The following is a 16570-nucleotide window of genomic DNA, read 5'->3' as shown; positions in this document are numbered from 1 at the left end:
TAATGGCTTTTCCTTTAAAGCATATTTCTCTTTTGGTTTAGGGTGCCTACCCGTATTTCTCTTCATGTTTGCCCAATACATCTTTCCTCTCTTGATGTTCAGTTTTTCTATGTCCTTATGTTTTAAATATGTCCTGTAGTTAAATGAAAAACAGCCAGATTAAGAAAAATCTATTTTGTAAATCTGTCCCCCACCCCTCGGTGAATTCTGTCAGTTAGATTTATTATCTTAACTGACATATATGGACGAGATACATACACACACACACACACACACAGATATATATATATATATATACACACACACACATATATATATAAAATCTCCTATATATATATAAAATATATATATAAATAATATAAAATATAAATATATTTAATATAAAATATAAAATATATATATATATATAAAATCTCCTACTTTTTGCTTTGAATTTACCGTGCTTCTCTTTCCCTGCTTGCTTTCCTCCCGGTGTTTATTTTCCCCTTTCCCTTCATTTTCCCTCCGCTGGGTGGTGGGGTTACACACTCTGTTTCTAGTGCATTCTCACACAGGCTACCTTTGAAAATGCGTGACATACAGTTAAAGCGTCACCCTTCCCGAGCAACAGCACTTCAGAATTTCCATCTGGGAACTCCCTCCCCGCTTACAGGATACCGCTGAGTATTTTAGCTCTGGCCTTTGTTTAAACCCACAATTAGGACGGCCGTTACAGGAGAGCCGGTGCTTTGGGCTGCTCCGAATGTATCCGCGTGCTTGCTCTCACTTCTTTGCTCCCTCAGACCATCCTCCCAGGAAAGTCTCCAGGCTAGGACAGACTCGGGATGGTTCTGCCGACACTTTTCGGACGTTACGACAGTGATAGAACAACACACATTCAGTAAAAACCGTACATCAAATGTGGAATTTGGGATTTTTCCCAGGACTAGCAGCATCTCTCTCACATACTGATCTATTCATCTCAACAATTAACTTACGAACGCTGTACTGCTTGGTCGTATTTTCACGACGCTCGCTCGCCTCGGACAGTTTCTCTTGCTCGTTCACGTCAGGATTCCATCTTTATTTCTTGGCATAATTCCTACAGTCATCTTATGTTCTTATCATTCACCCTTATACGAACTCCTTGAGCGAGTCATACCTCATCTCTGGTTTCTGCTGATTTCCCCCCGTGACAGCTGTTTTCTTGCGTGAGGTGAATTAGATAAACACACACGCACGTCCGGGCCCACCCATTTGTCGAGAACCGAGGGGACCCATTTCAACTGAGGAGTCTCAGGTCCGAGGCAGTCTCCTGAAACTGATTTCAGGAATCCCGCCTTTCGAGAGAACTCACTGTGCCGTGCTGCTCCCTAGCCTGGTCCCACGTGTGTGCAAAGACAGAGTCCGGGTCTTACTCTCCTTGTTGTGTGCGAGCACAGAAATACACAGTTTTATGCAGAATCTCGTCGTTTTGTCATAGGACGACTGCCAAGATAATCTACTGTACTACACCGTTGCAGGCAGAATTTCAAAAAAGTTTTTCAAAACCTCATAATATTCCAAAAAAGAAATCCAGCTAAGGGATAGTAAGCTTATTTAATAAGAAAATTTTTACCCTTTGGGAAATTTTATCCCGTAAAGTCTCGGGTGATCTGAAGAAGAACAAATTTACTTGATATTTTCTGAAATTATGGATGATCCAAATCAGGAAGAAGGTCAGTATTAAGATAGAAATAAAATTCTTTTGTTCTCTAGTTTAAATATAAAACTACTGCATCATATTTTAAGAAATAAACTAGAAAGGTCATTTTTCTCATATACTTTCTCATAAAACACTACATTACTTTCCTGACACTGTATCAAGCATGACATACAGGCACATTATTTATTCTCCTCAAATATATCAATAGAACCTGGTATATAGTAGCATTTGAGGAGGACTTAACTGACTTAAATATAATATTTCCAAACTTATCTGATAATATCTGCTCATTGGATCCCAGGTAGAAAAATGAATGTTTAAATCTCGTAGCTTTGTTCTTGGATTAATATACAGCAATGGTTTTCTTGATTTTATGTTTAGTTCTACCTCTGGTTTCCAGAGAGAATCTAAAGTACCTGAAACAGGGGTGCCTGGGTGGCTCAGTGGGTTAAAGCCTCTGCCTTCGGCTCGGGTCATGGTCCCAGGGTCCTGGAATCGAGCCCGGCATCGGGCTCTCCGCTCAGTGGGGAGCCTGCCTCCTCCTCTCTCTCTGCCTGCCTCTCTGCCTACTTGTGATCTCTGTTTGTCAAATAAATAAATAAATCTTTAAATAAATAAATAAATACCTGAAACAATAGAATTACAAAATTCTGGGGAATTTTTTTTTTTTATGTTATTTCTGGGCAATCCTCCTAGTGACTCTGATTTATGGGACTTTCATCATTCTTAGGGACTCTATATTTTAAAAGAACAATCCAGGGGATTCTGAGATATAGTCAGGTTTGCAGACCACATCCTCACCCTCTGCTACATGTGTTCAGACAAGAGGCTGCTAATATATTCTCTGTGTTTACTTCACATAACGTGCAATAGTCTTCCTTTAGTAAGCAATTCTCTCTGTAATGTTCTGGTGAGCGCGTCTCTGACTCTTGCAAGAGAAGGGGCTGAAGATAACTGCTCAGCCCCTCTGGGTGTAAGAGGGATTGTAAAACAATTTGAAAATAATTGATCCAATTTTTAGAAGACAGATTGTAATGAAAATCAACTAGATGACTGTGACTACTGTAAGGTCTGTCCACGGCACGACCTAGCCCAAATCAAAGTTATCAATATGTTATCAATAATATGCAAATTTCTGACCATTTTCACTTAAACATGCCTTTCTCACTTTCTTGATTTTAAGCTGGATTACTTCATTCAAGTACTTAAGACTTTCCTAAGTATAAAGTGTTTTGGTCTTGGGAAGTTCAGTTTTTTAAAAACTGTTTCCATTTAACTTGCATAAAAATTCAAGGACCTTTCCTTGCACCAGTTTAGTAAAAACAAAAAAGAAAAATACCCCTGGGTGTTTTGTCAACACAATGAAAAAAAAAAGAAATAGTTTATATTAATATTTTCTTGATTGTAGGATTATTAAAAATATGTAATAAACACTATTTTAGGGCTCAACCATATGCCACAACGCTCTTAGAATTCATCAACTGACCTGAACTGTAAGAACATAAAACTCCAGTATTGCAGTGTTTCTGAAAAAGCGAACGCAAAAATGGTCCCTTTGCAGCAAAGGCAACACCATGTGAGGCCCAGAGAGAGAACATCGGAGGTAAGGCCAACCCACTGAAATCACTTTGCATGAAAGAAACATCCATTCAACAAACATCCCAGGAGTCCCCAGTGACTGTTTACAGGCTCAGCGCCTGTCCTCAGGGAGGTGCCCTTCCTGCACGGAGGGAAAGAAGGACAGACGAGGAGGGCCAAAAAGAAACAAGCAAGTGAACAAACAGAGGCTCGCAGAACCCGGCAGCTGTGAGCTCAAGTCCTGGTGCACCTGCTTGACGGGCATAAAATGGGAAGTTCCCTTACATTTTTGAAACCTCAGCTTCCTCCTTTACAGATGGAAATCCCAGAACCTACCACGTGGGTTTGCTGGGAGGATCAAGGTCGCTAACACAAATAAAGCAAAAGACGGTCACGGTCCTCTCTGTGTTTTAACGCCAGCTAGAGAATAAAGTTCAAACCCTGTAAATTCTGGACACACCAGAACTGAAGTCCTTGACCTTGTAATCTTTCCTGCCCCATCGTCTCGCTCCCTGACCCAAACTCTAGCACACAGAACACTGGGAACTGTTAATAAAGCCGTCTTGCTCCTGTAATTGCAAAGTCGTGTCAACGGCCTCGCACCCACGGCTTCTGTTCCTCCACAGGCTCTTTGAGTTCTTCAAGGAAACGCTGGATCACCATCGTTCTTTTTGGCACCGAGGACAAGTCTGTGTGGGAAAACATGGGCACTGAAGATTCTGTGTTGAAAAGTGACTCAGAAAGTCCTTTTCTAGATATGAAGGAACTTGGGGAATTCTTTTTTTTTTTTTTTCTTAAGATTTTCTTCAGTTATTTGACAGACAGAGATCACAAGCAGGCAGAGAGGCAGGCGGAGAGAGAGGGGGAAGCAGGATCCCCACAGATCAGAAAGCCCGATGCGGGGCTCGATCCCAGGACCCCAGGATCATGACCTGAGCCGAAGGCAGAGGCTTAACCCACGGAGCCACCCAGGCGCCCGGAGACAGTGAGTCTTAACGTGGCTGTCCACACTGCGATTGCTTCTGGCAATATACACCTTCAGAGGAATACCACGTACGACGCAGATCGCGCTGTGACCTCGGCAGCCCCTGCCCCCGCCCCGCGCGCCATCGCACAGATGCAGCCTCACCCCACGGCAGACAGAAATGGAATAAAAGCTTCCTCTCGTGGAACCTCTGAGGAGTCATCCTTAGCTTGTGGGCCGTGTGGTAAAATTAGTAAGTCATCCGCAGATTAGCTGGGTTTGGTCCATTCATGATTCTCCGTTGGTGACAACGACTGGCGGTTTCTCAGAACCCGGCTTCCCTGTTTATCTGGATAAGCGGTAACCGGGGTCTTAGCCTCCTTCCTGTCCTCCTTCCTCTCTCGGTCAGCTCCGAAGCACGTCATCTTCAGCAAGTCCCTTCGCCTCTCTGCTGTGGTACTTTTGTGTTCTTGTCGGTAAAATGGGCTTATGAAAGTGCGCACGTCAGGGGCCCGTCGAGTCAGGACGGCGTCGGCTAATACCCCCGAGGCCCTTACAAGAGGCTCCGCACAGAGGCTGCTGAAGCCCGTAGCACACCAGCCACCGCTTCCACGACCGCTGCCCACGGTCGGAGGCCCGCAGAGCTGAATGCACCAACAGACTGATAAGCGAGCGAAAGGCGAAGTGGGATACGACGCTCAGGCCCCAGAGAGGGTGATTTCAGTAGAAAGAGAATGAGCACAGGACGGCCCCCTGGCTTCAGGAGATCGGAGCCCACCCGTGCTGTCTCAAGTCCCTGGGAAAAGGCAGAAGAAAGCGTGCGTGTGCTCCCCAGGGGCCCAGGATGCCGAGCAGGGGCTATGCGCCGCCCCCCGGTCCAGCAACCTAGTAACCGTATCCCGGCCGGAGCATGGCTTCATTCCAGCGCTGCCACTTATTAAATGGACGTTACGAGGGCCCAGTGGCCGCTCCACAGAGCAATCTACTACACTGGAAAGACAGGTAGGGGAGCACCTGCTACAAGGTAGGTACTCAAAGTTTTGAACAGTCCCCCAAACACGTGGAAATATTTTCGAGAAACTCGCAGTAAACTGTGAATAGCTCTAGTTAACATCACTTCTCCTCTGGGTCCTGGCTGAGTGACCCGAATTAGGTAGAGAACAGTTATGCTGCAATCACATATGCTGTTTGCTAATCTGTAACATTCATTTCTATCAGCTCGCTGCAGACATTCTGTAAGAAACGTGGTTCAATCCATTCCAATGGCTTAAGAGTCTTGAACAGCACACCAATTTTAGACACCAAAGTTTAACTGAAGTTGGGCGTATAGATGAGCCCTTCTCCCTGTACGGAAAGTCCCAGAAGATTCCTAAACAAAGAGCAATCACAAATGGTAATTTTATCCAACTGGATCCAATTATATTTAGCATATTTCATAAAAGAGGGGGAAAAACAAGGACGGACTCAAGAAAATGTTTTCCTTTTATGATTTACTCCGTAGGAGGCGAGGATGAATCGCCTTATGACGTTACTTCTTATACCACAAGGAACATAACTGTCTAGAAAAAAACGCAGTGTCTTCTAGACGCGAATAAACATTCTGTTACACAATAAATGTAGGCCTTTCAGCACATCTGGCGGTAACTGCACAACCTGCAAAGATCACCCCCTAAAAAAAAGTGCTCATGATAATAATTTGTTATCAGCAGATGCTGAGTACATCAAACCAGGGGAGGTCTGGAAACAAAATGGGTAGTTTCTATCATGCACACAAACCTTCTGTCCAGCACACAAACCCACCTTAAAGGGGGCCTCTTGGGGAAGCAAAATGCGAAGGTGAGTTTTACATTTTCTTTTCCCGTACTAGCAGCTCCAGCCTGCAGACCCTTAACCAAAGTCTAGGCCTTTGCTTTGTGGTTCTAGATACCATTTTTTCAAAAGTCGTAATGAATACTAGCATTCTCTGGCATCCAAGTCGCTGCATACGAACCCCTTTTTGTCCGTATTATAAAGAGATCCTGCCAGCAACGGACACCAAAGTTGTATAAAACATTACACTAACAATTTCTTTTATGTAAAAGAAAACCACAGTGCTTACAAGCCACACATTGTAGAGCAGGTACCAAGATACACTGCCAGTACATTCCCACAGTATATATCTTTATTTTAGAACTTACTCTAAGTCACTTGTATCTTGGTTCATTTTAAATCTCTCTCCTTGCCTTTAATGTTCTGCAATTTCAACATGATGTGTTCATATGGTTTTAGTTTTCTGGTTTGAACTACTGATGTACTTGATCGACATGAGAATTCACCACTTCTGGAAAATCATCACCCACGATCTGTTCAAATGTTGCCTCTCCCTTGCTGTGTTCTCTCCTGGGACTGCTATCTTCTTGTTCCATAACTCAATGATGTTCATATTTTCATTCATTTATGTCTCTGCATTCTGGGTATTATCATCAATTATGCTATGGTTAATCTGCATTTAACCCTCCCCTTCAGTTATTTCAAAATTTTATTTTTCATTTATAGATTTTTCTATGTGCCTGTCTTTAAACAACTGGTCTTTTATTTTCTTCAGGCTTAATTTCTTGCTGTATGTTGTCAACACTTTATTCATGCCCATTTTACATTCTTGTTCATGTTGTTACATTAGGTCAAGTGCTTCAGCTTACAAACTGCTGTTTTGTCCTGTGCGGATTCTCCCCAGGGATCACATCCTCTGCTCACTCTCCTCCGTTGAGAATGTCTGATCGTTTCCTTGTGCGTCTGGTCACGTATTACAGTGAGCATTTCTTCAGCGGGCTTGCTGTTTCCTTGAAAACCCTGGGCAGTCCAGATGATCGGTACCACTGCCTGGGGACAGCTTTGGCTTTACTCCTTTTCTCAAGGGTATTTTTCCACATGAAGATTTCTAGGTCAGCAGGTGGTGCGAAAAACAATGCAGAGAAAGGGGACCCGTCCTACACTGTTGGTGGGAATGCGAGCTGGTGCAGCCACTCTGGAAAACAGCATGGAGGTTCCTCAAAGAGTTGAAAATAGAGCTACCCTATGACCCAGCAATCGCACTACTGGGTATTTACCCTAAAGAGACAAATGTAGTGATGTGAAGGGGCATATGCACCAGAATGTTCATAGCAGCAGTGTCCACAAGAGCCAAACTATGGAAAGAACCTAGATGTCCATCAGCAGATGAATGGATAAAGAAGAGGTGATATATATATATATATATATATATATATACACATACATACAATGGAATACTCTGCAGCCATCAAAAGAAATGAAATCTTGCCATTTGTGATGACGTGGATGGAACTAGAAGATATTATGCTGAGCGAAATAAGTCAATCGGAGAAAGACGAGTATCATATGATCTCCCTGATATGAGGAATTTGAGAGGCAGGGTGGGGGGCCGTGAGGAGCAGAGAGAAAAAATGAAACAAGATGGGACCAGGAGGGAGACAAACCATACAAGACTCTTAATCTCAGGAAACAAACTGAGGGTTGCTGGGGGTGAGAGAGAAGGACAGGGTGGCTGGGTGATGGACATTGCGGAGGGGATGTGCTATGGTGAGTGCTGTGAAATGCGTAAGACTGATGATTCACAGATCTGTACCCATAAAGCAAATAATACATTGTATGTTAATTTTTTTAAAAAAGCAAAAACAGAAACTTGCATGACACAGGCACAAAGAATACAATTCTTAGCAGATCTCTTTTTCTCTTACTAACGAGGTTTCTTGTTCTCACTCATTGCTGGTGGCATTTTTCCAGCCTAACTTTTCATTAAGGAAAGGGCTTGGTTTTAGGCAAGAGGCAGGCCTGTCTCAGTCCTAGCTCCAGCCCTCATCTGGAAGCAAGGCCTTAGCGTCATCTCTGTCCCATGCAGGCATTAGACTCCAACCTCTGTGTTCATGCAGATGCTTAATCCACAAGGCAGCTACGACTCAGTTCAACACAGACTATACTCTCCCTTTTAACTGCTTTACTTCGGGCACATGGTCATAATCCTTTCTCACTGACTGACTGACTGCAAAATTAGTTAATGTTCTGAAATCCTTTTAAACATTTTATCCAGTGTTATGAGGTATTTGTGACCATAAAATTTTTTTAGATTATCTCAGTCTACTGCATTGCAAGAGGGTTTTTTTTTTTTGCAAGAGCTTTTATCAATACTTTACTGTTTCATTATTCATAATCATTTAATCAATTAGTCCTTTCCAAGCTGAAGGTTAGTGGAACTGTATTTCAGTCAGATCTTGAGGAGTTAGAAACCCTTCACGTTATTTTTTATGCACAGGATTCTTCCCCATGTTCAGAAGTAACGGACCAGAGGCAAACTTTCGCCTTGGAAGTGAAGTAAGTCTCTGACGTACCTCCTGGGACCCGGGAAGGACTAAGACCCTGTGTTGCTAGTCACCATTTCCAATTAATCAAAAGAGAGAGCACTAGCTGATTTCTGACTAAAAGTAGGGAAGAGAGAGAAAGGGAATCTCTTTTCACTGAACAGTATTTCGAATGTTACCACTTAGACACTATTAAAGCCTGAAAATGTGCAACTTCTCTCAAGACGATTGGCCCTAATTTTCAGTAGTAAAAATTCCATGACATAAAGAATATGGCACAGAAATCTTTCCACATAAGGAAACTATGAAACAGAATTTTTTACCAAAAGTCATAGAATTTATCCCACAGAAATGACAACTTGCAATAATCTGAACTCTTCTAAGGGAAAAATCTCAATGATTTGAGAAAATGGTGATGCCCTCATCTCCAGGGCACTAATGATTGCCACTTTCACAAGTAACACACCTCCCAGTCTGGGAACACAGAGGACACTGTTTGCATCGCAAGTCCGACTGTCAGGAAGGGCTTTCTTGTACTCTCTACCAGAAGGAAGTGATTTCCCTTAGCTCCTCTCCGACATCGTAGGTGTGAAATGCTGTGCTATTGACTGGTCTAAAGTTTGTACTTGCTTGATTACTCAACTGGAAAAAAACAGAAAACCTTACCAGAGCACACAGTGATGAAAAGTAACTGTAGAATCCTTTGGAAATAATAGATTTAGACCAAACAAACAGTCTGGAATACGGTTCACTCTGTAATTAATGATCATTTCTTTGACAGGATAGGGGGTGTTCATTAAGAATAGAAACACATTTAAAAAGGTCATCTCTGCTGCTCTGGTCTACATATTTGGAAAGTTCTGACTCCTCAAGTGAGAGAGGAGAATGCCTATTCTCTGGAGAGCAGGTGATGTTAAGGGGCTACATCAATAAGGTGGTGGGTCACGTTCGAAGAAAGCCATGGGAGACGTCTACAGGACGATCTGGAATTATTACTTCTCTTAGTCTCTCTCACTCCTAATTTACAACCACAAGTTTTAAAAATCAGATTATTTTTCTCAACACAGTAACAAATGATTCTAGTACAATCAGGTGAAAAAAATTAAAATTTTCTCTACAGGACAGCCTGATTGTTAAAAAGCAACATAGCGCTTTAAAGCTGCTTAATTAGCTACAGGTGATACGACAACTACCTGGACCTCAGGCTTAGTAGGTCTCAAGTCTAAGCCAATATGAAAAATTCACTTATGTTTTAAACGTACATCCTCAGAGCAGGTTTGAAAATAGCAGTATTCAGAATATCCAGGACTGATTTATTTTTCTTCCTCTGTTTTCCTTGGCATAGACCTCCTTGCTCCTCGGCGGCGTCTCAGAGGTAGTCAGATACACAGAATCTCGGGCGGCACCTAAGTCTTACTGAATCAGAATCTGCGTTTTAACAAGATTTGGGAGGGGTGGGGTAACTCATCTGCCCATTAACGTTTGAGCACTGCGCTGCGAGACATAGAAATATTTCCTAATTCAACGTCAGGTGCGAGATTTCTTTTGTGGATGACGAAAATGTTATGGAATTGGATAGCGATGTTTTTTTTCACCCCTCTGTGGATATATTAACCGCTGATCTGTACAATGTAAATGGGTGAACTCTATGGTGTGTGAAATAGATCTTAATTTTCGAAAAAGGAAGAAAAAATAATAGTAGATGCTTTCAAATCGTACAGCAGATAGATGGATGGAACCAGTTCCAACTTTTTTCTTCTATCTTGGGAAAAAATTAAATGCACCATTTCCTGGGCCTCACCTCTTTCTGAGAAAGGGAACACACCGGCTCTTGACTCTGGGCAGACCTGACCAAGGGTTTGCAGGAGCCCGGCAGTGGGGGATGGAATGAGGAGGGGAGCCCCCCCCCCCGGGAGCCCCCCACCACCACCACACACTCTAGAGCTGCTCAAGGACCTGGGGCTGAGGGCTGCTTTCCTCGGGAAACCGCGTGTGAGAAGAACGTCAGGGACCCACACTACCCAATCCAGGGACGTGACAAAGAGCAGAAATGCTGTCAGCGGCCTGTCAGCTCCCCAGCGCGTGGGGGGAGGGAAGGCTTCTCCCTCATTCCACCCTCTGCCCGCCCCTGCCAACCCCCAACCTCCCCCCGCAAAACAAAACAAAACGAAACAAACTCAAACAACCCTCCAGATTCTTAAATAACATCCCCTATTTGCTGCGAGCTCCCCGCGAACGACCTCGACCCCCTCGCTCCACAGCAAGTCTCCCGCGTCCCCTGGGCGCCCCCGGGGAACGCGCCTGGCGCTCGGGGCGAGAAAGCCTCCGCGCTTCCCCGTCCCCGACCTAACCCGGCGACCTGGGGGCCGGGTGTGCCGGGCGAGTTCGCCCCTCCACTGTCACCCGCCAACCTGTGCGGGGTCTGGCCGCGGGAGGGCCCGAACGCGCCCCGCGAGGGCAGGGGCAGGCCCCGCGGACCCCTGAGCCGGGTGGCACTCTCTCCCCCAGACCCCGAGTCTCGCGGCCCAGCCCGTGCCCGTGCCCGTGGCGCAGAGACAAGGATCTGAGCGGACGGACAGCCGCTGGGGCTGGAGACCAACACCTGCGCATCCTTGAAGGGGTCAGTACCCCGAGGACACGCTCTACGGTGCCAACATACCCGGGTGCGCTCACCAGGAACAAAACCTCGACGCGCGCGCCCCTCGGCTCGTTCGGGGCCCAGCCCAGGCTCGCACGGCCCGGGGAGGGACACGCGTGTCCGGACGCGCGCGGCCGCACCTGCGCCCCCCGCCCCCCCGCGCCCCCCCGCGCCCCCCGCCCGCGGCGCCCGCACTCACAGGCAGGGGTAGTAGCCGTAGGCCGGCCGCGGGGGCTGAGGGCAGCCGTCGTCTCCGGGCTCCGAGTCCAAGAGCAGGTAGTCCTGGCTCTCGTTGCGCCGCGCGCGGGCCCCGGCCGCCCGCCGGGGAGAGCCGCCCCTGCGGGGCGCGAACACCGGGCTCTGGTTCATGGCGCGAGCGCCCGGCCGGCGGAGGACCGGCTCTCGCGGAAGGCACGTCGGCGAGCCGGGCGGGCGGGTGCGCCCCGCGTCGGACCGGCCGCCGGCAGACCCTCGCGCCCGGCACCACGTTGGCGTGGGTCGCGGACGTCCGCGGTTCCGAGCTCTGCTGAGCGGCTCCCGGGCCGGCCGGGGGAGAAGTCACCACTCAGGGGCCACCGGGGGACCTGGCTTGAGCGCGTGCGGCGAGGAGACCCCGCGGGGAGGGGGCCGGGGCTCCGGGGCGGAGCGAGCTCGGGCGGGGCGGCGGGCGCAGCGGCGCGGGCGAGCGCAGAGCCGGGCACCCGGCCGAGGAGATGCCGCGTCTCCCGAGGCTCCGGCCTCGCTCCCGCCGGCCTCTCCCCGCGTCCAACGGGGGTCCCCGCCTTTAAAGGGATCTGAACCGGCCTCCAGAAGTCAGCCGGTCTGGCCGCCAGCACTTTCGGGGCCGGGATAACCCAGAACTAGGCGGAGCCACACGCGCGCGCTCCTTCCTTCGTTCCTTTCTTTGCTTTTCCCTTTTCTCTTTCCTCTTTTTTCTTTCCTTACTTTTTCCTTCCTTCTTTCTTTTCTTTGATTCTTTGATCCTTCCTTCCCCTCCTCCCTCCTTCTTCCTCGCCTCCCTGCCTCCTTCCCTCCTCTCTCTTTCTCCACTCCTAAGTCTGCTTATTTGCAAATCATACAAATTGAAAACTTTCTAGGAAGGTTCCTTTAATATTCTTAAGAACCAAATAAACTTGTTTTGCTTTTGTTCGTGTTTGTTTTATTTTATTTTATTTTATTATTATTTTTTTAATTTTATTTATTTATTTATTTTTTGGGTTATTTGTGTTTGTTTTAAAGGACAAGAGACTCTTTCTCCAGACTGTCTTCATTTTCTTTGGGCATTTGCTCTTCCATTTCCAACCCCTGAAGTTATTGTAACTCTTTACTTTAAAATGAGCAACGTTCTGTGTTCCCAAGAGCAGATGTTCCCAGTTCCCCAGCAAACCAACAAAAACAGGCAGGCATTTTCTGACGATGCGATAAAGGGGCCGGCAACCCACTTACTTCAGAGAAAACCTTTCCTTCCATCACTGCAAATGCTGAAATTATTTCTCTGCCAGATGTTTCCTACATTTCTAAACTGTTTTTAATTTTAAGATCGAGTCTTAAATTCTGATTTAATCTTCACAGATGTGAGAACTTAAAACTTCTCAGAAAAGATGAAACATTATCTCTAGTAGTTTAAGAAGCAGCCAATTAGGAATCCACGATTCATTTATTCAACAAATATTTAATCAATGCCAACTGTGTACCAAGCACCATTCTGGGATTCAGAGGCGACTTAGCCTGATAAGGGCCCTGTCTGCCTTCACAGGGCTTTCATGGAGGAAAGGGAGACAGATTAAACAAGCAAATGGAAAGTATCACACAAAGGCCACAATGAAAAGAACACTGATGTGATCGTAACTGGGGGCTATTTCAGGTCAGGTGGTTAAAACAGGCCTCTCCAGGGAGGTGCTGGTTAAGTGAAGAGAGAAGGTGAGGAGCCAGACACGTGAAAGGATCCGAAGTCCATGACAGTCGGGGCGAAGGCAGCCGGACTGTCCGAGACTCTGAAGTAAAGGTACCTTTGCTTCCCATGATCAGGTGGGCAATGGAATGGATGTTGACGCCTGAGCACAGGGTGAAAACAGATCACAAATTTAGACTTTTTGAGTTTGCCAGCACACCGAAAACTAAGGCTTGAGGGGTGGGAACCACTGCGCCCTGAGGGCCTAGTTCTGTATGTGGCCCAGGTATGTGGAATGGGTGGCTGAGTGGGTGGGTGGATGGGTGGGTGCATGGGTGGGTGGGTGGATGGAGTATAGACCAAAAAAATAGGAAAACACGCTGGACTACCTAAAGGGCATTTACCCGAAAATCCTGAGTCATTTTGAAGTATGTTAGTCCTGATTTAGGAATCTCCTTTTTTGATCTCTCAACATCTACAGCCATGATTTAAAGTTTTTAATATTTTCTGGTAATTATACATAGCAATAAGATACTCTGCTTGAAATGTGTTTGTTCATGGCAAATGCTATCTGCGAGAATGCAACAGCTTTGATGCTTGAATGAATTAGTTAATAAATGTTTAATTTAAACAGCACCAAAGCAATCTGTTTAGAAACATCAAGTGCAGGAAACAATTTAGTGGGGGAAGTAATATTAAAATGTTTTCGACCTAACTCAGATTCTGTGAGTCAAAGTAAAGTTGAAAAAGGCTGATGGTGTTAGCTGAAGTGTTAGTCTTTAATGTAAAAAACAAAAATTGAGATAGAATTACTTTGTTTTCCAGTTACTTGAGCTGTTTTTGCCTTTCTTCATCACACAGTTTTTTATACTCAGGCAACAACCTTCACACTGGAGAAGTTATTACAGTAAACTGATGATGTGACATCAGTTTATCGTTTTACAACGCGAGACATGTTCTTCTCTGTTTTCTGACATACAGTTGGTGCTGGATCAGTAAACCCGGTCTCCCCCCGAAGGCGGGAGGTGGTGTACACGGGGCTGGAGGCTCTGAAGGACTTCACGAGGAAGCACGAAGAGGGTCGGGTTGGAGTCTGAAAGCCTGGGTTCCTGTACTCACCATTCCCCGAACGGAAACTTTGTGACTTCAGACAGCAGGTTTAATCTCCTGCTTCATTTATTAATTGGCGAGTGATAGTTAATTACCGAGGACCAGTCCGTCTCTTTCTGTGTTCTATGCTTATCTGAGAAGTTCCACCTCTTCAACTATTTAAAAATACGGTAGAACGAGAAGACAACTTCTCAAACTAGTAACATGTCCAAATCAAGTCCAGCAGTGTTGAGTGGATGTGGGCCAAAGATGGCTGCATGAAAAAATGACCGTTCTCAAAGTGAGAACTGTTGGACGAGTGAATAGTGGAGTGTGACACAATCTCACATCTCATGAGCTCGTCCTGTGTCTGCGGTATGGAGATGACACAGAACACTCCCTTGTAACCCCAAGACTCGGGGATGACGGACGGTGGGCTTTGTCCCCTGTGGGGCGGGAGGGACACCTGAGTACACTCATCTGAGTGTACTGATTATTGGTGAATTTCACAAGAACTGGTATAATTATTATAACAGTATTTTGAAAAGTCAAGTGCGGCAAAATGAATAAGAAAAAAGGGTTGCCCCCTACAAGGTCTCAGGCTAGGAGCCCAAAGGCAGAGATAACAAAGTTACCTCCGGCCTCAGGGATGGAGGTTGGGGAAACCTTGTGAGATGCTCACTGACTTGGGAAGAAACTGAGAAGACGCCACGTGGAAGCCCGGGGCAGCTGCTCTTCCTGATAGGAAACCACGGACACAAGAGCTTTTCTGGGAAACGGAGTTTGGGGCTAGTTGGCCGACAGCTACAGATAATAGTGGAGTCAGGAAACCATCTGGATAGTTTAAAGCACGGGGCCCCCGAATCCTGACTCCTGACTCATGTAGAATTCACGGGGGAAAACCGAAAACACCCCCACAAGCCGTGGAGGGCCTGAGTGTCTCAGGGAAGCTCTGTGGAGACTGAGGCTTGAGGGGCCTGAGTGTCTCAGGGAAGGTCTGTGGAGACTGAGGCTTGAGGGGCCTGAGTGTCTCAGGGAAGGTCTGTGGAGACTGAGGCTTGAGGGGCCTGAGTGTCTCAGGGAAGGTCTGTGGAGACTGAGGCTTGAGGCAGATGGTGGCAGCTGCTGCATCTCTGAACTTCTGTTTCAGAATTTTTTTACAGTTTGGGGTTGTAATAAGTACATTTACTATCTCTGTTGCAGCTAAAACGTTACTGTATTAAACACGAGAAACATTAGGTGAATCATTAGCAACCTATTTTAATTTTTGCTGTGACTTGAGCTCAAATAGGTGTCCTGCCTGCTGACGGTATTATATGGGTATTTCGTGTGAGCACCGGGATTGCGTACTTAGGACAGGGCACGTTGGACTAAACTGACTTCCGTTTTGGTGGAGTGATCAGAGTGCTCCCAGTAACCTGTTGGCCAAGGGCATCGTGTAACAGATTTGGCAGCAAGACTGACAAGTATGCACTGGGTAATAGAGGAGCGGTTCATCAAGCCGGGGGGCGGCTGAGAACACTGCAGCGCTAGGGTGTGGTCAGCCAGGCTTCGTAACTGCAGACATGTCGAGGATGGAAGGGGCTGCCTTTTTGTTTTTTTTTTAAGATTTTATTTTATTTGACAGAGAGAGAGAGATCACAGGTAGGCAGAGAGGCAGGCAGAGAGAGAGGAGGAAGCAGGCTCCCCGCTGAGCAGAGAGCCCAATTCGGGGCTCGATCCCAAGACCCCGGGATCATGACCCGAGCCGAAGGCAGAGGCTTTAACCCACTGAGCCACCCAGGCGCCCCAAAGGGCTGCCTTTATACGCAGTTACTTTCCTACCGCTGGAAGGATTCGAAAACAGCCTGGACCTCAATTTTCTACATATGCTGTAAAGTGAACGAATGTTAATGTGGTCAACTCAATGAACACCAAGATCTTTTAAGAAAAAGTACAGAATTCAAAAATTAACCATCCCCAGGGATCCAAAATGCACAGTTGACAAAAATGAACATCTATTCCTAATGTATGTTGTTCAAAAAACTTAGTAAGCTAAGAATAATAGACACATCTTTACCATGGTGAAGAGTACCTGTTTCAAATAAAACCAACATGGAGAAATACCACAGGTGATTCCACTGCTACAAGGAATAAGATAAAGGTGTCCCTATACATTGCTATTATTCATGAACTAAGATTCTCTATAATAAGCTAAATAAAACATGACAAATAAGAGCAAACGTTTGAAAAAGGATCTAAATCTATTAGTTGACCGATGACTTAATTATCTACTATTAAAAAAATTAAGATTTTTAACTGAAAATGATGAAAACCAAGGAGTAAGAAATGTGTTTGGAACAATGATGGAGTATAAAGGAAAACAGAAAATTCA

The 16570-nt window shown here is 45.8% G+C and overlaps 1 protein-coding gene across 3 annotated transcripts in view; it reads right to left on the bottom strand.

Moving 5' to 3' along the window:
* TRPC6 (transient receptor potential cation channel subfamily C member 6) overlaps positions 1–11585 on the bottom strand; it is a gene marked incomplete at its 5' end in the record, with an annotated part of 105267 nt that extends 93682 nt beyond the window's left edge. For all 3 annotated transcript variants that reach the window (XM_080816941.1, XM_080816943.1, XM_080816942.1), the window contains one exon: positions 11416–11585. In XM_080816941.1, coding sequence (XP_080673067.1) covers positions 11416–11585 — 170 coding nt within the window. The remainder of the gene's footprint in view (positions 1–11415) is intronic.
* Positions 11586–16570: the final 4985 nt, after the last annotated feature.

Source organism: Martes martes (assembly GCF_963455335.1).
Source record: "Martes martes genome assembly, chromosome: 10".
NCBI lineage: Eukaryota > Metazoa > Chordata > Mammalia > Carnivora > Mustelidae > Martes > Martes martes.
This window is presented reverse-complemented; position numbering and strand designations above follow the sequence as displayed.